The 22,503-nt window shown below is 35.8% G+C and overlaps 1 protein-coding gene across 2 annotated transcripts in view; it reads right to left on the bottom strand.

Annotated features, from left to right (window-relative positions):
- Positions 1-4,099: 4,099 nt before the first annotated feature.
- The window catches only part of SESN1 (sestrin 1), a 113,370-nt gene continuing 94,966 nt past the window's right edge, over positions 4,100-22,503 (bottom strand). For both annotated transcript variants that reach the window (XM_028104169.2, XM_028104170.2), the window contains exons 2-10: positions 18,007-18,072; positions 17,018-17,218; positions 16,236-16,418; positions 14,268-14,510; positions 10,587-10,734; positions 9,507-9,619; positions 7,221-7,411; positions 5,822-5,966; positions 4,100-5,245 (exon numbers count right to left, since the gene is read on the bottom strand). In XM_028104169.2, the coding sequence (XP_027959970.2) occupies positions 5,159-5,245; positions 5,822-5,966; positions 7,221-7,411; positions 9,507-9,619; positions 10,587-10,734; positions 14,268-14,510; positions 16,236-16,418; positions 17,018-17,218; positions 18,007-18,072 (1,377 nt within the window). In that variant the 3' untranslated portion in view covers positions 4,100-5,158. The remainder of the gene's footprint in view (positions 5,246-5,821; positions 5,967-7,220; positions 7,412-9,506; positions 9,620-10,586; positions 10,735-14,267; positions 14,511-16,235; positions 16,419-17,017; positions 17,219-18,006; positions 18,073-22,503) is intronic.

Below are 22,503 nucleotides of genomic sequence, written 5' to 3'. Positions count from 1 at the left end.
CTGTAGTTGTTTCTCTCTCTTTTTCTCAGCCTCTTTATTTTCCATCATTTGGTCTTCTATATCGCTGATTCTCTCTTCTGCCTCATTTATCCTAGCATTTAGTGCCCCCATTTTTGATTGCACCTCATCAATAGCCTTTTTGATTTCGATTTGGTTAGATTTTAGTTCTTTTATTTCTCCAGAAAGGGTTTCTCTAATAACTTCCACGCTTTTTTCAAGCCCAGCTAGTATCTTTAAAGTCATGATTCTGAACTCTAGGTCCGACATCGTACTAATGTCCGTATTGAGTAGGTCCCTGGCTGACGGTAGTACCTCTTGTTCTTTTTGCTGAGGTGATTTCTTTCGTCTTGTCATTTTGTCCAGAGGAGAATAGATGAATGAGAGAACAAAATGCTAACAGGTTTACAACGTCCCCAGGAAATATACTGTATACAAATCAGAAAAGACCTGAAACCAGGGGAAAAGAAAGGGAAAGAAAGAAAAAAGAAAGAGAAAAAGAAAAAAAAAAGAAAAAAAAAGATAAAAACAAAAACAAAACAGTACAAAAAAAGCAGAATATGATCAAATATGATCAGGCTAGTGCATAGATCAGTGCCACACACTAGATTTTGGGCGTATTTTGGTCTGTTAGAAAAAAGTGCCTCCTAAAATTTTAAAGGAAGAAAGACATATATGTACAAAATAAGGGTTGATACAATGAAGGGATGGAAGATGACTGTAAAGATGAAAGTTATAAAAGATTTTATAAAAGGACTTGGTAAGATAAGTTGTTTGAAAAAAGAAAGAAGATTTAGGAAAAAAAAAAAAGGAAAAAGGGAGAGAATGTGATCAGGCAGGAGACTAGAACAAAGCCATACACTAGTGATTTAGGGTATATTTTGATCTGTTAGAAGAAACTGTACCTCAAAATTTTAAGGAGAGAACAACTTATATATATATATGCCAAAAATAAGGGTAACTACTATGAAGGGATAAAACATGACTCTAAAAATGAAAAATAAAAAATGTTTTTTTTTTTTTAAAAAAGGGATTGATAAGATGTTGGTTGAAAAAGGGAAAAAGAAAAATAAAAAAAAGTCAACAAAAATTAACTTTGATGAAATAATGGATCATGGTAGAAAAAAAAAAAAAAAAAGCCATGAATCTATGTGCAGTATTCCCCTAGCGCTGGAGTTCTCCCATTCTCCTTGATCGATCAACTTGGTCTTGGCTTGCTGGCTGTTTGTGCTGATCTTCTGGGGGAGGGGCCTGTTGCTGTGGTTTCCAAATGTCTTTGCCGGAGGCGGAATTGCCCCGCCTTTGTCGGTCCGGGCTAAGGAAGCTGCTCCGGTTTGCTCTCAGGAGCTTTTGTTCCCTGCAAGCTCTCGGTACAGCTTTGGAGGACCAGGGCAGAAATGGTGGCCTCCCAATCTCCACCCGGAGGAGCTGAGAACTCGGGGCCCCGCTCCTCAGTGCGCCCCCCAGAGAAAAGCAGTCACTTCCATGTCCCCGGTCTCCGGCCGCACTCCGTGCTCACCCGGCCTGTGATCGAGCGTTTCTATCTCTGGCACCCGACCCCGCACGGAGTCTCCAAACCCAGCAGATCCCTGCAGTGCGTTCCCGCACCGCTCCTCCCCAGGAAGGAAGGGGAGTCTCCCCGGATCTGCTGCTTGTTGGGTCCCTGCTGGGGGAGCCGTGCCCCGACTGGGCCGCAGATCACAGTTTATGGCAACCCCGAGCTGAGAGCCCGCGACTCTGCTCCGTCTCTGCAGCCGGCTTCCCCGCTCTGATACCTGGGAGCTCTGGCGCACTCAGGCACCCCCGTTCTCTCTGTGACCCCAAGGGTCCTGAGACCACACTGTCCCGGGAGGATTCCACCCCCCGCTTAGCCACTGCAGCGACGTCCCTCCCCGAGCCAACTTCTAAAAGGTTCGATTTTGTGCTCCGCGGCTCTATCACTTGCCAGAAGCGGCCGGCGGAGGCCCCTCCCCCGCCGTCTATCCTCCCGAATATAGCCTCGGATTCACTTCTCCGCACGCCCTACCTTCCAGTAAGTGGTCGCTTCTCTGTTCAGAGTTGTTGCTACTCTCCTGTTCGATCTCCTGTTGAGTTCGTAGGTGTTCAGAATGGTTTGATCCCTATTCAACTGAATTCCCGAGACCAGACGAAATCTAGGTCTCCTACTCCTCCGCCATCTTGCTCCGCCCCCCAAAATCTCTAAGCTTTTAAGTGAATTTGAAATTACCACCATTTATATGAAGATAAACTTAAAAATTATGGTAAATACAGCTGTATTTGGAATTTAATTCTTATAGTAAGAGATACTGAGTTAAATCTGGCCTAATAAAAAATTTCCCCAATTTTTACCACAAAACCTCTGATTAAAAAAAAAAATTGAACCTTGGAAACCTCAACCAGAAATCTTTTCATGATTTCAGTAATTTTCCTCTCGTGGGGGAGGGTTTTGGTATTCCATATTCTATTTTACCTTCCTCAATTATTTTGTCAACTCTTAGTTTAAAAGATTATAGTAACATTACAAATCCTTTGTGTTTAATTTTGAGAAAACAGTCCGAGTAACAGGAAACACCTGTTCAATGAGAGGTGCTGAAACATCAACTTTGTATCACAGGCATGCCTTTATTACTTTAGGTATAAGCATAATTTTTTACTTGTTAAAAGTTTTCATTTCAACATGTGATTTCTAAGTGATTCTGTAAGCTTCAGCAGACTAAGATAATACATTCAGCTGATCTTGTTTTGTGATCATCCTATTACTGATTAGAACCTCTAGTAGAAATTTTGTATTTTTAAGAAAAAGTGTAAAGAACCAAAACCAGAATAAGTAAAAATTTAACTATATCCAGTGTACCCTTACTTACTGGGTTCACCTGTATTGCTGTAACTCAGCAGCAGACAAAATGGCAAAGGCATGACGCAAATTCATTGGGTAGGACCATGTATATATTATTGTAAGCTAATTAGAAATGGACTTATGTTTCTTTAGATATAAAATATATTGATAACAATAGTCTTGTCTTCTCACCAGGATATGTAACTCTGAAGGCAGGAACCACTTCTATTTAAAGTTGTGCCTCCCTACTCTCATCCATAATTATAAATTTGTAGGCTAGTGGTCGAGCTCAAATGTTTTGATGAGTAACAGTTATTACAACAGCTTTGATTAAATTTAGAGCTCGATTTAATGATTTGATTTAAATTTGACAGTATCTTTTTGTTCTGTTGTCAAATTAGTCTTTGTTTCTAATAATTCTTTTTAAGATCTTATTTTTTAAGTGATCTCTACACCCAATGTGGGGCTTGAACTTACAACTCCAAGACTGAGTCACATGCTCAACCAACTTTTCTTTTAAGGGGGTGGGAGAGAAGTTTAATACATTCACCAAATTAAAGGACAACATACTGTAGATACTTTAGAAATCTAAACAAAATGTGAGGTGACCAACTAGTGAAATTCTCCAAATTTTGGTTAAGATTATTTTACAGTAATAGAATAACACCCATGCCTCCTTTTCTAAAAATTACAGCCAAAATAATTGAATACAATTCTAATTCATTTTTAAAAAAGATTTGAGAGAGCGAGCACGAGTTGGGGGGGGAGGCAGAGGGACAGGGACAGACTCCCTGCCACGCTGGGAGCCTGATGTTGGGCTCGATCCCAGGCCCCGAGAAAGTCGGATGCTTAGCCACCTGAGCCATCCAGGCACCCCCAACAATTCTCATACTAGCTTACATTCAGTATTAAACTGTGCGAACTGTCCTACATGGCAAGGTTCAACAGGTCTATAGATCAATTATTATGTGGGCCTGAGCCAGCCCAGTGTCCCTTGTTTCTGATAATTCTTATTTGAACTCTAAAACCTCTCAGTTCAAAAGGGACAAGGCATGAGACCATAAAATAGTCTTAGATAAGATCGTGAAGGTGCACTCTTCTTTGTAACCTTTAAAAGGACATTAAGAGTTTGCTGTTTAATAGTCTCTCATCTGATTAGAGCACTATTTAAGTGTGAATCTACTTGGCTAATAAAAGTAAATAGAAACTCAGAATGGTAACTGGTGATGAAGTCATGACCTAAGAGCTTGAGACAGCACATAAAACTGGAGAAAAAAATGATTCTTTATTGAAAAATACCAATAATACTGACAGACTTCAAAAGCAATTCACGCTTCCAGAATACAAAGTATACTTAATACATTTTTTCAAATATTTTTGCATTTCAAAGTTAGCATTTTTGTAAATCAAATTTGATAACCTGACTAAAAATACTTTTCCAGCTTTATTATTTTAAGAGCTGCACAATCTTTAAAGTAGGGACCATGAGGTGAGCAGGAGCAGAGGGGCAGAATGCACCGGGGACTGCGCAGCAGTCTACAGCAACATTTCCCACAACTTCAGTGCTGGAAACAAAATACTGCACAAGACAGCTGCCCTCCAGTGTCAGAGAATCTTGGGAAACAGCATATCAAAAGATAGTTAGCTTTTCTTATAATTTATACACTTTCAGATTGGTTTTTGAAGAAAATCTTTAAGAATGCCACTGGAGTTTAATTCAACCAATGAAAGAAATGAACTGTTACCATCGAAATGGTCTTTGCCGAGCTGTAATAATTCTATGCTTTTTTAGATGCAAAAAATTAACACATATGCAAGTTTAATTCGAAACCACACAAATTAGGTATGTAGGCTCAGATAGTAGCAGTGTTCACTTTTATACTAATAGCGTAACTGGAACAGCCACTCTATTCATTCCACCAGCAGAAATAGCAGCACCAAGATCTAAAATTCTTTATGTATAAAAAGCTTATGTCATTATCCAAGTCCCATTCTTTGCATGCTCCAATTCTTGTTATTTAACATAAAAGCAACAGGATTTGGAGAGTTACTATTTGCTGTATTAAAACAGTTATACAGCATCTTGTACTGTCAAAAAGCAAAATACTGTGAATGGCAGCCCTTCTTCACAGCTCTACACTTGAAGCTGCCAAGCATTCACTGCTCGTGCCAGCAGTGGTATTTCCACAGTAACAGCAAAAACTAAAGGAATCATGGCACAATGGATTTCTGAATTTTTATCTACCATTGGTCCTGGGGCTTAGTACCATCCCCTTGTAGACTATGTCTGCTGATCATTCCTTTATCTTTAATGGAGGAAAGGCATCAGGTCATATAGCGGGTAATGGCTCTCAGAGCGTAGAGGAGTTCTGCTTGCATCCTAGCTTCTATAAGAAGCAGATTAACATGAACCTGAATATAAAACACAACATTATTTAAGGTACGGTTAAAAACATTCCCAGTTTTTCAGTGCGTATAATAAACCCCCATTTTCTGTGTGCTCTGAATAACTTAGAAGTCTTGACTTTGTCTCAAAATGAAAGCCATCTGATGTTCTTTTTGGATAGAATATCGGATCACATCTCTTCTTGGAAGTTTGTTACATTTCAGAAAATCTAGACATTGCTTTATTAGAATACCAACTTCCCCTGCCAAATCATCACTTAATAATTTAAAAAGATGGTTCAAAGACCAGAAATTTCTACCTTTAAACTACTAAAAAAGAGCTCCTGCAAAATAGTCATCTTTCTCCCAAGCAGTGACAGCCAGGCCAGCACTTCTGAATTGGGGCCAACCACCTGTCTTCCCTGTCTTTATTCTTTTACTCTAACACTATAATGAGGTTCCTTCCAAGGGATACTAGAGACATGTGCAGGAATGTTCTTCTCTGGATTGGAAGAGGTGATGAAAAGGATTTGAGGGCCATTAGATTAGCTGGAGGAGAATGAGAATCACTAAGTTAAAGAGCAAACCACAATGGGTACATACCTTCTCAGAGTGCTTAAACTGCCTCCAGAAGCTATCATACATTCTTTTGGTAACTTTTTCGGGAGTGCAAACAACAGTTTTGATATAAACTTTAAAGCTACGGTCCAATAGCTGGTTAATTTCACCATAGTCATAGTCATCATATCTGTTAAAAGACAAAATGAGAATTATTATATTTTCAACATAGAGTCTGTTTCTTATGAAAAGTATGGACATTAATAGTAAATTCTTCTTCCCTCTCTGTGTAGGCAGCTCTGTCCTCCCAAATAACTGCTTTATAATGTTTAATTGGGGGTGGATGAGTGAATATGAAAGGGTAAGAAACAGAGAAGTTAGGGAGATGAACAGAAAAGTTTCCAGTGCCCAAGCAACAGTATATATTTATAATCATAAAGAAGCAAACACACTGAGGAAACTGTGGAAACAGTTTGAGTATTGCTGAAGTTAAGAATTCCACAAATTAAACAATGTTTAACTACTGCAATGATATATAGATGGTAATCCAGTTGTGTAAATGAAAACAACTACAATTATCTCTTTTTTCCCTCATGTTTCCAGGAGTTTCTGGGATCAGATGAGCAAAAAAATGGTGGGGGGTTGGCAGACGATTATTCCAGAGGGAAGGATGAGCTATAGATGGCCTCACAGCATCCACACTTAGGATAGGCTGTTCTGCTTTAAGCCAAGATGGTTTACGCGCCCGTGTCTGCTCTGCCCCCATGGGTGATGGTTTCTAGAACAGCCAGGGACTAAAGTCTCTTATTTGGTATTCAGTGGAAAAGGAAAAAAGCTCTTGCAAAGCTGGCTCTACTGCTTTCTGGAGGCCGAGTCAACAGTCTGGTCACTGATAAAATGAATAGCAAAAGAAAGCCTGATTTTACAGCTAAAATAATCAGAAAGTCCTATAGTGTGGAGTTTGTGTGTATATTTTAGAGGGTGGTGTATATATATAATGGTTGCATTTCCTATTTAACATAATATGGCTGAATACCTAGCAGTCAGAACATGAAAGCTTTGCATTTTGATGGTATCATGGGAGTAGGTATTCTTCAGAAGGAGCTCGAGAATAGCTAGGAGAGCACTATAAGGGTATTAAGTTCCAAGAAGGAGATGGTATCAAAGATGTTTGGTGACAAACTTTTCCTCTATGCTCTAGGACCAGCTTGTGTGCCTTCCACTTCCCTGGAGGCATCTGTCATTTAACTCTTGTCAATATCCCTAACTCCCTCCTGCCTAGCTAGGACAGAGTGATTCATAAGCAGCATAAAAATAAGCTACTGGGGAAGGGATGGTTTTGAGTATTTGTATATGTGCTTCTGTGTGCGTGTGTGTTCCAAGCACCTGCATAATTGAGCCCAGGGGAGAAAATTTCTTTATAAACATAAGAAAACAGACTAACCTTATTCCAAACATGCAGTGAATATAGTTCCAAATAGCCCGTCTAAGCATTGAGGTATCGACATCTTTGTGCATTGCCATTGTATTATAAGTAAGATTGTAAGCAATGTGAAATTTTTCATCAATCAACTGTCCCACATCTGGATAAAGGCGATTTACTAAAGAATAACCATGGTCTTCCCAGCAATAGTCCTAAATACAGAAAATAGAACAAATGCAAGTAATTAAAATGTAGCCAAGTATAGTTCTATGTCTACTGCTCTGTCGTATGGTGAAATTACTGGCAGTTGGAATCCACTGCCTTTCCAGTGCCTCCTAGTTCCCAGCTTCACTTGCAGTATGCTCTGACGTTTTCATATTCTATACTGAAGCATGCAAAGCTTTTGTAACTCAGTGAGTTTAAAAACCCAAAGGAATTCCTTCTCTCTTACACACAGGCCACCCATTTTCATCTTTCTCTCACTCACTCCTCATTCAGCATCCAGAGGCAACCTATCTTGGGAGTCCTCTCTCCTTTTCCATCACTGCAGCTATTACAATGGTCCTCAAATTTTGTAAATTTTTAATTCAAAACCACCATCACTCATTCCTTTTCCTCATACCTCCTTTCTCTTAGCACTAAGTTTCCTAATTTGTTTTCCTACATTAAATCTTCCTGCTTCCTTTATTTCTACCTCAAGCAAAATAAGCCCCTACACTATTATGTTGCTCTCAATATTAATTTTCCTGGAACACCTCTTTGATATGCTATCACTCTGGTCCCAAAACCTACAAACCTGACCAATTTTAAACTAGTTTCCCACTAATCAGAAGTAGGAATCCTTTGCTTGAAGCACTCAGCAGCCCAGCCAATTTCTTTATGATTCCTTCCCTTACTCTTTCAACCTAAGCTCAATTATTGCCTATAGTCTCCTCTGCTTTACAATGCCCATGCTTTTGGACCATTTAAATCTCTCAAATCCTAACTTCCTCCATAAAATTTCCAGTCCACACAATCTCTTCAATTCTATTATATTTCATGACACAATTACACTACCAAGTAGAAATATTCTATAACTCTTCCTTGTGTCAAATTTTTATCCCTGTAAACACAATCCTCAGTTGAGCAAAGAAAATCTTATAGGTCTCAAATTTTCATATTTCCGATAAGTTATTAACATTAGCGCATCACAACAACTGAGGAAGTTGGAGTATCAACTCATCTGAATTAAATATTTACCTATTTATACGGTAGACTATTTAAAAATATACTTAGGCTGCAGTTTTTCTACTAATAGATTTGATTGGAAGCAGTCTTACAAAGCTTAAACACAGAATAAATATTTGCTTATTAATTGATTCTCACCTTTTACAAGTGGAACCAGAGAATATAGCTACTGTTGCTCCTGAGAGATGTTTGCAAAGCACTTTTTTTTTTTAGCATCGTGCCTCCTACCAAGCAAAAACAAAGGAACCTGGTATTCTAGAGGACCACTAGGTCCCTAAGTTTCCATGGACTCAATATATACACAATTGTACTGAGGAAGTTTTACTGTGTATTTCAAAGTTAGTGACTGGGGAGCTAAGGAAACTGGGTCTACCAACAATAATTCTACTCCCTAGATCACTAATTTTATTCACTCTAAGAGATAAGTGCTAAGTAATTTTGGAATATGTGAATCCTCTCAAGGTTTAAATTAAAACCCTCAAAAATTCTCATTGCTTCAAATAACATTCAGTATATATTTTAAAGAGAATTAGCATAGAAAATTAATCATGACAATTACAGTATCCTATCTGTAAGAACTCACCCAAATTAAAAACAAAAACTTACTCGCATTATCTTTCACTTCTGATTTTTTTCATCCTCTTTCCCTCCACCCACATATATATATATATATAATGCTTGAGTTGCTGGGGACATTTCTCTTGTCATCAGGCCTGGTGCATATCAGGGCCTCATTTTAACACTGGGGCTCAATAGGAATGGAGGAGAAAAACCAGTGCTACACATGCTACTATTATTCATTGTTTAGATATATTAGGAACTTGAGTTTTAGCACACTACCTGGGAACCTAACCCACTACTGTAATTGAGTTTTATGGATGAATGTGTTTTGATTTCTGATCAACTGGTTTATGAACTTTAACAACACAATAAATATATTTAAAGGAACTGCCTGACATAGAAAAGTTATTTCTTTCTGCAACATTTTGTAATTCTCAAATCCAGGGGACTTTTCTTATTTTAAGTCAGATTGACGTATCTCTAACCTGTCATGTGTATAACAGCAAGTTGCAATTTTACCTGAACTCGAAATGTTGGAACATGCATCCCGTGTCTAGAGAAATCCTTATAGCCATAACTAGTATCCTCAAAGTGACGAGATACATCTCTTGCTGGTGTGACTTCTTCATCATCTGAAATAAACAAAAAAGCCACTGAAAGTTTTTCAAAAACAGGATGCTAGTTAAAATTCATTTTACCTACAACAAGTAAAAATAGGATAACCCTTTCTCTGACACAGTAATCAACTAAGGTCTTAAAACCATAAAGAGAAATAGCTTACTTACCAGTAAATGGAATGTAGTAAGATTCTCTGTTATATTAATGTCCTATAATATATAATATGATCTAACACCTCAAAGGTCCTCGACAATTCTGGAATGGTCAATCATTTTTACAATGTTTCCTGAACTGCTCTTAGCCTTTCTGGATTATTTTCATATTTGTGTGAAGACAATAGAAACAAAAAAATAATTTTTCCTCAAGGAGAAATAAGATAACATCCAACCTTCATTTATACAAATTTGATTTTTTTCTTTGCTATTAGGAAACTTGGTGCTTTTAACACATATACTCTTTATACCACTCTGTTATCAAAATACATTTTGAGATACTTTACCTTTTTTTCCTTTAAATTACCTGGTTTAAATATTAAATCCTATAGCCTGTACATAAAGGCCAAACATAAAGGATTCAAGTTTGTTGTTTGTCTAATAAATAGCTCCTTTGCACAAATCACTGACTTCTAAAGCTGAAAAGCAACCTTAGGGCTTTACGAAATCAATTTCCTAATTTTAAAGAAGAGGAAAAAGAGAACATTCATATGTTAAGTGACTTACATTCACAAAGCTTATTGGCAGTGATTTTAGTACTAAAACTCAAATCAAATGTCCTCTTTTAGGTTAGTGCTATTTATACTATAACTTCCTTTTCTTGGTTGCCTCCTTTAGTTGTAAGTAGGAATATCTATGCAATAATAGCCTCTCTAAAAGGAAAAACATTTGGATTGATGTTTTAAAACTTTTAAGTTCTTTAAATAAAGTGGGCCTCTTTTTTTGTAAGCAACAGAAATTTTGATGACTATGTAATGATTGTTTTTACCTGAAGAGAAGACAAACATGCTTTCTCTTTTTTCTATTTCAAAACGTGAAGCCATCTCTTCCTGACTTGCCTCTTCTTCATCTCGACATTCCTGTAACTGCCTCATCTTCTCCATGAGGGCTTCGACCTCAAAGAAGGAATCACTTACCTAAAGAGAAAATACAATTAATGTTACATATGTCAGAAAAAAGATGAAATTTAAAAATTCTTACTAAAATACAAACTCTTGTGAAACAGACTTAACAGAATATAGGAAAAATAGATGTTATGATTTTAAAGTACATGAATAATTTAAAAAATGGAATTATTTTGACCTGTTACATATATAAATATGCAGATTTTAAAATAAAAATGATTTTAAGAACACATCATTTTTACCTTATAAAATTAGTAATAATTCTTACTGTTACTGCTAAGTTTCAAGAATTAAAATTTAAAACTAGTTAATATAAACAGAACTGCTCAGTTAAATAAGATACAAAGTATAAGTGGTTTTCCACCAACTATGCACATTGGGCGTATTGTCAACATGCGTCTATCATTTTCAAATTATAGTACTCAGCTCTAATTTACCAATTAAGAATGAAACCTGTCCTTACAGGGCTGGAATTCTCCACCTGACCTCTGCAAATGGGGCTGGCAGCTGTCACTTGCTGGGATGACTATAGCAGTGACATCTCTATTGACACGTCTAAAAATCTATACACTGCTGCATCCTTACTCTGAAAGTGGGATCAAATCTGTGGAATTTATCTTATAAAACAGTAAGATATCTTCCAATTTCAAATCTCACTGTTCAAATACAAAACTAAAGTTTTCCCCATCATAAACATCTTTTACTAGAAATGTTCTTTCCCCTACTCTTACACTCTTTTCTTGGCTTACACCCACTGGTCTTTCAGGCATCAGCTTATGTGTTTTTCCTGTCCTATCCCCCAATCCTGAACCTTGTCATCCTATTCTCACACAGCACTCTTTTTCCTTCAGAGCACCAAACACAATTTGTACTGTTATTGCATGATACTGGTTTAATGTCTGCCTCCCTCAGACCAAACCTTCGTAAGGGCAGGGGACCTGTCTGTTTAATTTACTAGTATATAGTCAGAGCCTAGCATAGTACTAGCACATAGTAGATATCTGCAAAATATTTGCTGCAGAAAGCTTGTCAGGATAATTCTATATTAAGAGACAAATAGTCTATACTACTAGTGCTTTATATTTTCATATGATCCTAATAGTTACACCAAATACCCTATAGTAAGCACTTTCTCTTACAGTTTCGTGAAGGAAAGTGTTCCTATGATGTATTGAAGATTCTTCTGGTACATACATCTCCTTTACTACTCCTGAGACAGAGTTGGCAGCCAAATAAAAAAGGTCTGAAAAGGATTATGTTGCTTAAAAGAATGACCCAAGGTTTACAAAACCAAACCAAACCAAAAGAACAACCCATCAAGGTTTCTGTCAACTCACATTATCCTTCATTATACAATTTTACCTACTTCCTTCTAAAATAGCCAAATTTTAAGTATTCTTAGGAAAGACAATTCTTGATAGATTTATAGTGAATTAAGAGGAAAAGGAAACAAAGTGTATTTCTTTTGCTCCTTGAATAATCTGTTAAAGTTGTTACTGTAAAAAAAATGGCATTTCATTTTAGTATTAAAATGTTAATATTGTATGAGGAAATTTTTTGGTTTTTTAGTATCTGCAACTGAAGAAATGAGTCAGACATAGGATATACACCTGAAGAATAAACTTTATCAACTCACTGACAAGTGCCATCAGTGCGGGGTGTAAACCTTTTAAAACAGCCAACCCAACACCTGAGAATGAGGACTTTACTAGAGAAATTTAAAATTTCTATTATTTTACTATTATCTCATGTAATAGAGGAATACCTAGAAATAGTCAAGTACTTTTTCTTTAGCCTCATGCTTTTTTTTTTTTTTACCCTTTTCCCCAAAAATTTTATTGGGGGAAAACTATAAAACATTTACAGTACAATGTTTACAGTCACAATTTGTAGTGAACTGATTCCCCAAAATATATTACAACTCAAGTTGACTTGTTATATTAAAAAACCTACTTCTAAGTAGTCCAGAGTACATACATACATAGTGCCAACTGTACCTACATACAAACTAAAGCTACTGCTCATCCATCTGCTGTCCAGGAAAGCATTCCTGCCTTTCTGCACACACACATACACACAAAGTACAAGTTTTGGAATTTTCTATAATGAAACAAGGCTTATTCATATACTCCATACCATTTTAGCATTAAGAGGTGGCCTCTTCACTTTATATGTACATATACTATAGTATATATAAAGTGGTAAATATCTTTTCCTTTTGTGCAGTTAAACCCATCCAACATTCAAATTCTCTCAAGCACCAATAGACAAAATACTTGTTGGTTGAGGAAGATTTAAGGCAAGTTCTGGCCCCTCCAGAGGCCCTGTAAGACTCCCCCCGCCCCATTATTTTTTTTAGCTTTGTACTAAATCAAAGGTGGGGAAGGACAACAATCCAACTCCAAGCATCCTAGCAACTGATATATACTCTCTCTTAGACCATCTCATAACCCGTATGTTTTAATAAATCATCAGTGGCCAAAGATGGGCCTATAACATTAATCCAGGTAGCTCAACAGAGGGTGAAACTTATGGTCTTGAACCTTGTCAGCATGGCAGTGATCAACTCTGAGGAAAAAAATATTTCCCTTCATGTGCTAATCTCACAATATGTAAATGCTACTTCTTACTTAGCACCTGATCAATGCCAGCTGGATTAGGCCTTTTACTTCTTTAGAGATATTTCATTTAAACCTCAACCTTGTGTTTGACCTTTATTTATACATGAAAGAACAGAGGCCCAGGGAGTTTAGGTAACTTGCCCACAGTCAAATATATACATTAAAGGTAATTCAAACTGTTTAAATCTGTTTCAAAGGAATAATATAACTGAGAAAAATCTATGCAAAGTATTCAGAAGACTGATGCTGTTTCTGTGATTTCTCTTTGGAAATAACTTTCACTATAGCAAAAGAATGCAAAGGGAATTTTGATTCAACGTATTCAGGAAATTAAAACCTGCTTATAGATAATTCAACTTCTAATCTGTTTCAAAGGAATAACAAAATTGAGAAAATATAAAAGCCAGAGAAGGAATAGAAGTGAAAACATTTTAATAAGTTTACATTCACTTTTATAAATATTTGTGCCAAGTTAAACATGAAAAAGAATTTTAAAAGGAGAAATTTCCAGGTAAAGGCTGATTAAATCTTCTGGAAGATAATTAAGAAACCAGCCTGTTTCTTTTATGCAAAAGGAAGGAAAAGAATGTGATCAGCATCAGGGAGTCTCGCACCACCAAGCTGCATGGTCTCAGCCTCCCCTCAACTCGTTGCAGCATCCTTCCAACACTAGCTGGCTCTGATGGGGCCCATGCTGACAGCTCCTGATCCTAAAATTACTCGAGGGTCTTAAAATTTTATATATCCCTTAGCACTAAACTAGTGCTGGGCATTTAGAGGAACTTGCTGAATGAACCGATAGAGGGGCCTAATATCTCTATGGACTTCATAGGGTGGGTTTTCCAAGGAGTCACATGAAAAAAATAATAAAACAGCAATTACTGTGATTAGTCTTATGATGATCCTGTAACAGATAATACTTACCGAAACATTTCCTGCTGGGTTGACCTGCATCTCATCCACACTGTGATTGCCATTTGTAATGTCACAAATGCAGTAGTTACTAACCGAAGGAGGTCTGAATGTGTGGCCACCATCACAATGAATTTCTGGACTGATTCCACAGCCAAATGTGAATGAGGCAAGAGAATGATAGTGTGTGAGGAGAACTACTGCATGTACCAGTTCTGCAAGGGACCAGCTGTGCTCTTCAGCTTTTAAAAGTCCCTTAAGAAAAAAAAATGAGAACATACTTATATACTGGGTTATGGTGTTGGTAAAAGTGAATAGTTCATCTTGGTATTTAATCTATTTAAAACAGGATTAGTCACTATATAAAACCTAGAGTAAAATTATAATTTGAGACATGTAGAACCCAGAATTTGCTAAAATAATTTATGAATTATGTATTTACAAATAGAGCTTAACATAACCTGATAGTGACACTTTCATTATTATTTTGATTTTCTGAAATCCCGATTTAAAAATGTAATACAATGCATTTTGCTTAAAAGCAGCTGCCATATTTCAGATGCTGGATTATGAATGCATTAACTGTTGTTAGTTCAAAGTCTCAATGCAAATGTATTTCAAGTGAAAGCTACTGTATAAAATATGCCCATGTTTTTCTCTGTTATCAAGCTTTCTCAAGGAATTTTAAAGACAGTAGTTTGAACAACTTGACTCTGAATATTCCTAAATCATCAAATTATATTTAAAAAATTATGCTCAAGGTAAAGGCTATGATTTTTCAAAGTCTTACAAATCTATATCCCTTCTACTTCATTACCTGTTTTATAATCTTGTATAATTTTACATTACCAGATGATACAATAAACACTACATTAATCATATTCAAATCTTATATCTTAAAAAGATGCTTCAATTATATAGTACCTAAAATGTTCTATGAAATAGAAAGATAAGCCCAAACATATGTTGTATTTTTAAGAATTTCTACTGCATGGTACTTTTAGAGAATATCAATCTACCTTTATTCTATTAATAAACAGAACCAGAAGGAACTAGTTTAAATGGCATTTGAAAAAGACAAGATGCCATTTCACACCTATCAGAATGGCTAAAATCCAAAACACTGATACATCAAAATGCTGGTAAGGATGTGGAGAAATAGGAATGCTCATCCAATGCTGGTGGGAATGCAGACTGGTACAGCCACTTTTGAAGGCTGTTTCAGTTTCTTTACAAAGCTAAACATAGGTTTACCATGCAATCTAATTCCTAGTTATTTACCCGAGTTGAAAACTTATGTCCACAAAAAACCCCCACAAAAACCTGTATGTGAATGTTTATAGCAGCTGTATTCATAATTGATCAAAACCATAAGTAACCAAGATGGCTTTCAAACAAACTGTGGTACCTCCATACATCGTGTAATAATGAAAGGAGCCATCAAGCCCAGAAAATGCACAGAGGAATCTTAAATGCATACTGATAAGTAAAAGAAGCTAATCTGAAAAGGCTATATATTGTATGATTCCAACTATGTAACATTCTGGAAAAGGCAAAACTATCAACAGTAAAATGATCAGTAGTTGCAGGGGTTTAGGGGTGCAGGGGAGAGAGATGAATAAGTGGAGCACAGAGGATTCTTAGAGCAGTGAACCTATTTTACATGATAGTATAGTGGTGGATAGATGACATGCCTTTGTCAAAACCTATAGAACTGTACAACACAAAGAGTGGACCCTAATGTAAACGACAGACTTTAGTTAACAGTAATATATCAATATTGATTCTTTGATTACAGCAAATATACCATACTAATGCTATATGTTAAGAGGAAAGACTGCGGGGAGGCTGAAGGGGGTAGAATAGGGGAACCCTGTACTTTCTGTGCCATTTTTCTGTAAACCTAAAATTGCTCTAAAAAATAAAGTCTATTTTAAAAAAATCCCTAAGTGACACCCTAGATACATTACTTCTACTTACCTCAATATGTTCTTTGGTAATAAGCCAAGGTCTATGGGCTAACACTTTGTTAAGTTCTCCTAAATTTTGTAGTTTTTGAGGAGCAGTCTCTAAACCATTAAGCCACTTGGGGTCCCCACCAACATGAAGGAAATCATTTACATGGAGGTTCACTAAGTAGGAACACTGATGTCTTGCTGCAGCCTGAAGAGAAAACAAAAAGATCACTCTAACTATAAATATTAAAATCTTCCTTTATAAGGTGCAAAACAGCAAGTTTTTGATTAGTATGTTTGCAAATTTTCCATAAACTACAGAAATGCAGTTTCGTATAACGTTAAAAAAAAATCACATATACCATAGAAAGCACCTCAGAAATATCCCAATATCTGATAAAAGTATTTTGTGTCTTAGAAATTGTATTTATATAACAACTTTCAGATCCTCAGATTAACAAACTTCAATTAAGGTGCCAACCATAAAATAACGGAGTATAATTTACTAGTTGAACAGGAGTAGCACCACTTATGTCAATGTGAACTACTTAAAATAGTGGAATAAATCTTGTGTTCTTTATTCTCATTTAATGGAAAATGGTTCTTAAGAATATATAAAACATATTTCTTTTTACTCTTAAACTTGAGAGTATACTTATTTAGAAAGAGGAAAATCACATACTACCTAACAGGAATCCAGTTAGAAGTCAGAATATAAGTATTTATCCCTGTGTTTAAAGCATTAACCATCTCTTAAAAAGATTAATAAAGGAGGCAGAAAGAATTTTTCACTTAATGTTTACCAACCATTATTCCAATGTAGTGCCGATAATGTAGGGGTAATGGCCCATCCATTTGCAGTAGATAGTGTTGAGTTTTTAGGAAACTTTCTAGATATTGGGGGTGAAAAACCATCACTAATGTAATATTATCCAAACGACCCAAAGCAGCGAAAGAATCTGCAAATAAAGTATGCATCTGTGCGTCTTCACCCCCCACTTGGAGAATCTGTATAAAAGAGAGGAAAACCATCGTAACATAAATTGTAAACTGGTGTTAGAAAGCAGTGAATACCTATTTTCTTTAAGTGTCATCTAGAAGCAGGTTAAATTTGACTTGAGAGGTGTTATAACTCTGAAAATTTAACTCAACTGGTAACAAGATAGAAGAATAAACAGTCACATATTATGTAGAAGGAGATAAACAACAAAGGTTGAAGCTTAAAGGCCATCTAGATAGGCTGCTGGCAGACTTGGCCAGAATCCAGAAAAAGCAGATTTAGATTATCAAATTTGCAGAGCTTGCAAACAGACACTAAAGCCTTTCCCCTTTCCTTATAACACCTACTCTCACTCATTTAAGGAGAACCAAAATTAACATCAAGTAACCTTTGAAAACAAAGCATAGGAGCTTTTACATATTTAGAATTAAAGATCCAATCTTGCGTTGATACCAGTCTGTGGAGATGGTCAAGACCAAGTAACTCAGCTTATGGGCATACACCTAAACATCTAAATATAAGGAGATGGAAAATCACTGGTTAAAAACAAGTCTTACCATTCCTTGATTAAATATGGGTGTTAGAAAAGCCTCATGAAATACTAGAAATCAACATGACTATAACAGCTTTCTCATCCCACAGATTCACTGCCAAAGCATGATGATTAACTGTGATCAACTCTGCGTAAAACATGTTGTTGTTGTTGTTTAACAGTTGTTCAGGTGCCAAGATGTGGGTCATGAAAGCTTTTCCTTAAAAGCATACGGTTCACTATGTACTTTCACAAACAACATACCTCCTTTTCTGGGATGAATCTGCTTGGTCCGTGTCCTAGTGGTCGAGGAATTCTAATTCCAAGTTCCTAGAAAAGAAAATTACACCATCTTAGGCCTCCAGCAGTAAACAACATGAACTGAGGTTACAGGAATGGGAAGGAAAAACAACCAGTTGAACAGACAGGCCTGTTTTGGTGGTTTGTTTTCATTGCCATATATACATACCAACTCCTCTGTTTGTATTGCATAATTGACAAGCGCTTATAATATGACTAAAAAGAATAAAACCTGCTTCACTAAAACCAGAGTTTTACATAAAGTACTTGGCAGAAAGTCTAGAACAGAAAGTTCAGCACATAGCAACCAACCCTGTGGATTGTTAGTGATACAAAATAAGACCAATGTGTTTGTACATCCAAAACTCAACCAACCAAAACATCAATCCCTGTGTATCTTCTCAGGAAATGAAAAAGCCCTAACTTCTACCTATATAAACTGAAAGGAGTGTAATTATTATTACATCTATAATAACACTTCACAATAAGAGAAGAAATACTATGAAAAATAGAAAGTAGTTACTTAAAGAGAAAGTACTGCAGGGCTTTCTCTGTGGCAGAGTAAAACATTCTTAGAGAAACGAATTTTGTGAGTTTGCTTTAAATTTTTTTTACATACTATAGTGTTATCAACTTTGCTTATATTTTTGAGAAACTGAATTATTTAAGAAATAAAGGTTTTCTGCCCTTTGACATAGCGAATCTAGAATCCTATACTTGGAATCTACTAAAATCCTATATTTTATGTGACCGTATAGTGTGGTTAACAAAAACTGATAATCAAGCATTAGGGGCCCATCATTTCCCCCAACACAGAGTGCTACAGAAACAAAACTAAAATAATACAATTTTTTTTTTTAACGTTCATGTCTTATCAATCTCTTTCCAAAAAAAAAAACACAAAAATTTCTTGAGTTTACATATCTAAATATCAACCCTTCCTTATATAATTACATACAAATATTATTTCTACCCTCTACTGCTTCCAAAAGTCCTTCAGGATGTTCCTTTCAAAGAAAAAAAGGGGGGGGGGCAGACAGAGATGGATAGGTGGCAACAATTCAAAAAATCTGGTCCAAGTGAACGAAAACCTTTTGAGCAGAATGGATTTTTTAAAATTAAGCAGGCAGGACAAAACTGAAGAAAATCTTTATTGGGAGAACTTAAGACTTGGATTCAAAGTACGCTATACTTGCCAACTAAATTTATGAAATATAGTTCAAATACACACGTATTGGAAGCCAGTGATGTCTTACTCTGGTTATTCCACACTTAGACTGAACATAGCAATGCTCTAACTATACCCTTCATTAGAGGAGGCACTCAATTCACTGGTCTAGCCATGTGCATGTCTTGGTTTTAATAGCCTATAAAAAAATGCAAGAAAAAACCCCACATTCCTGCTACTCAATACATCATCTTGGCACAAATGCAGCCATTTTATTATAAAACAATGACTCTATTAGCCTTTCTAACTGCTGAATTTCTGATCCAATTACATAAATTTCAAACAAAATATATTGGGCAAAATATTAAGGTTAAAATCAGTATTTATTCCTTCTCATTTCTTCACTATCTTAAATAAAATGCATTTTAGGAAAACACCCATTTCAAGGGTTTATTATTCATTTTATACTTAAGAGACGCTACTATTCTTGAGGCCTTAGTATATAAAAAGGTAGCATTTCAAATGGAGGAGAAATGGATTATTCAACAAATAATCTTGATACAACTAGATAGGCACTCAGAAAAAAATGAAGTTGCAACCATAAATCATACTTGACTCCACAACAAATCAGAGGTAAGTGTAAAAACAAAAACAAGATAACAGTGTTAGAAGAAAACACTCATGGAATGAAGTTAGGCCTAAGAATGCCATAAAACCCAGATGTTATAAAATAGAAGACTGTTAAGTTTGATGACATAAAAGACTTTCACATGGGACAAATAAACGTATAAAAAGTCAAAAGCAAACAGAAAACTGCAAAATATATTTGCAACTCCTATATCAAAAGGGCTAAACTTCTTGAATACATGAAGATTCCTACAAATCAGAAAGAAAACCCCCAATAACCTGATAGAAAAATGAACAAAGGAGGACAGTTCAAAGAAAAGGAAATATAAATGGCTGAAAAATGATCAACCTCATAATAAAACTTCAAGTTAACTACACTGAGATACTTTTCACCTAAAAGATTGCTTAAGATAAAAAATTTAATAACAGGCTGTACTGAAGAGGAGGTGGATAAATAGTCATTCATTACTTACACATTTCTGATGGGAGTGTTCTGAAATGTGAGGAAATAAGATCAAGAAATACTTAAGTATAAACTACTACAACCTATAGAGGGCAATTTGAAATAATGACTGAAATTAAAAAAGTCAGAAATCCTTTGAGTCAACAATTTCATCTTAAATGTTAACCAGTACTCACAGAAATGTATGTAAAAAGACAATAACTGCAACATTGTTTCTAATAGTGCAAGATATAAAACAACCTAAGTACTCAACAGGACTGTTTCAATGTAGTATGACCAGAGACTAGAATAGCATGTAGTCCTTACAAAAATGAAGCAATTCTACATGAGTTGGCTTTAAAAGAATCTAAAAAATATACATAGTGTGTGTGTGTGTGTGTGTGTGTGTGTGTGTGTGTGTGTGTGTGTGTGTGTGGAGGAGCAAAGTGTATAATATGTATGTATTATGTTACTATCTGTAAGGAGAGAAAAAATTAGCAAGTCCATTTCTAGGACTTTATTTTACAACTACAGCAACATGTGGGTGGAATATACATATTTTTAATAGTAAGACTGATAGCACATGGGCCTTAAGACAAAGAGGCTGAATTATATTTGGTTTTGTTTCTATACCAAAAATATATTGAACTATTATAAAAGAATAGCTTTAGAATTCCAAGAAACTGACTATCAAAGTTTCAGAAATGGAGTATTTTCCTATAGGTATGGCAAGGGTCTTTCCCAATGGTCCTATATAATTCTCAAGTCTGTGAAAGTCCACCCCTACAGCCAAATTTAGTGGTTATGTTGGTATTACTGTCTGCCTATTCCTTGCCTTCAATGGGCAAAACCTTCCCTCCTGGTTCCTTTAGAAATATATTCTTTTAGAATGAAAAACTATATGTTTCAAAGCAGGATGTTAGTCAGAAGCAAACATTCTTGGGAATGGATTATAGACCCATTATGCTAATCACCTCTTAGTGCTAAGGTCCCATTAATTCTTTGATGAGGTACCAGTCTGGCAAGAAAGCTGGAGGCAGAAAGTAGAAAAACTGAAGAAAGGAAAGGAATGGAAAAAGTCTCTGACATTTGAGATTTCAATTTCATTATTTTACTTAAGGGTAGTTCCAGGTAAAATAGACTTTTACCCAGCTCACACTTAGACTACCAGGGTCAATTTCCTACCAGGCTGAAGAAGTTGTGAGAGGTTTGTGCCATGTAAAAGCAGAAAGGGAAATGGTCGGAAGGAAAAGGAGAGGAAGTGAAAGAAAAGACTGGGGGAAGGGGAGAAGGGAGACAGCCATATACTTAAAAAAAAAAAATCAAGTCTTTCCCAAAAAGAGTTGATCAAAACTGATATAATGGGAAACAGTGCTGTTCTAGACTCACATCAATTTATTATCCTATATTTGAAGGCTAGACTCAAAAAGATGTCCTTTGTTCTCCTTAATAGACTAGATATGTGAGAGGAATACAAGAAAATGACATGATGAACTCTAAGACTCCATTCCAATTTATCCTAGTCCAGATTCAGGCAGGAAGGAGATCATTTTACAAATTATTTATGTTTTTATATATATCAAATGATATATATTTATATAACATAGTTATAAATATAAAATAATTACATATAATGTTTTATAAATATATGTACACAATTTGAAATCAAGTCCGTAGCTCAGTTAGTATTAGTGAGTGGTGGAGGTAGAGGCTGAATCTAAGAAATCTGGTTCCAGAGTTGGTATCTTTAATTATTACTTTTTGGAGCCGCTTTAAAAGTTTTTGATACCTTAAAGGTCCTTTTGGATATCATTGTTGTCATACAATAATATTCTTGGTTTCTAAAAGGTTAAAAGTTTCAATTTTCTGGAAAATTCATTTTTGAAACACTTCTTTTCCTAGTCAACATGATAAAATTACTAACTACCCTATTTTCTAGCAGGTACCGATTTAAAAAAGGCACTGCTGGTCTTCAACAGGGTGATCGTAAGCCAAACGAACTGTATTTCATAGCTTCCTAAAGGTTACTTTAATTATGCCTTATCTGTAGCTGTTAAAGAAAATGAATTGCAGACTTTGAACAAATTTTGGCCAATCCTGATTCTAAGAGGCAGAACTGCCAACAGCAAAAGGCCTTGTTTAAAAAGTAGATGTATATGCTAATCACAGCACAAACCTCACAGGCTCTCGGTGAAGGTGTGGCTGGAAAAACTAACATGGGAAC

Source organism: Eumetopias jubatus, unplaced genomic scaffold (genome assembly GCF_037043125.1).
Source record: "Eumetopias jubatus isolate StellerSeaLion01/CBP00866 unplaced genomic scaffold, mEumJub1_p1.0 scaffold_6, whole genome shotgun sequence".
Taxonomy (NCBI): domain Eukaryota; kingdom Metazoa; phylum Chordata; class Mammalia; order Carnivora; family Otariidae; genus Eumetopias; species Eumetopias jubatus.
This window is presented reverse-complemented; position numbering and strand designations above follow the sequence as displayed.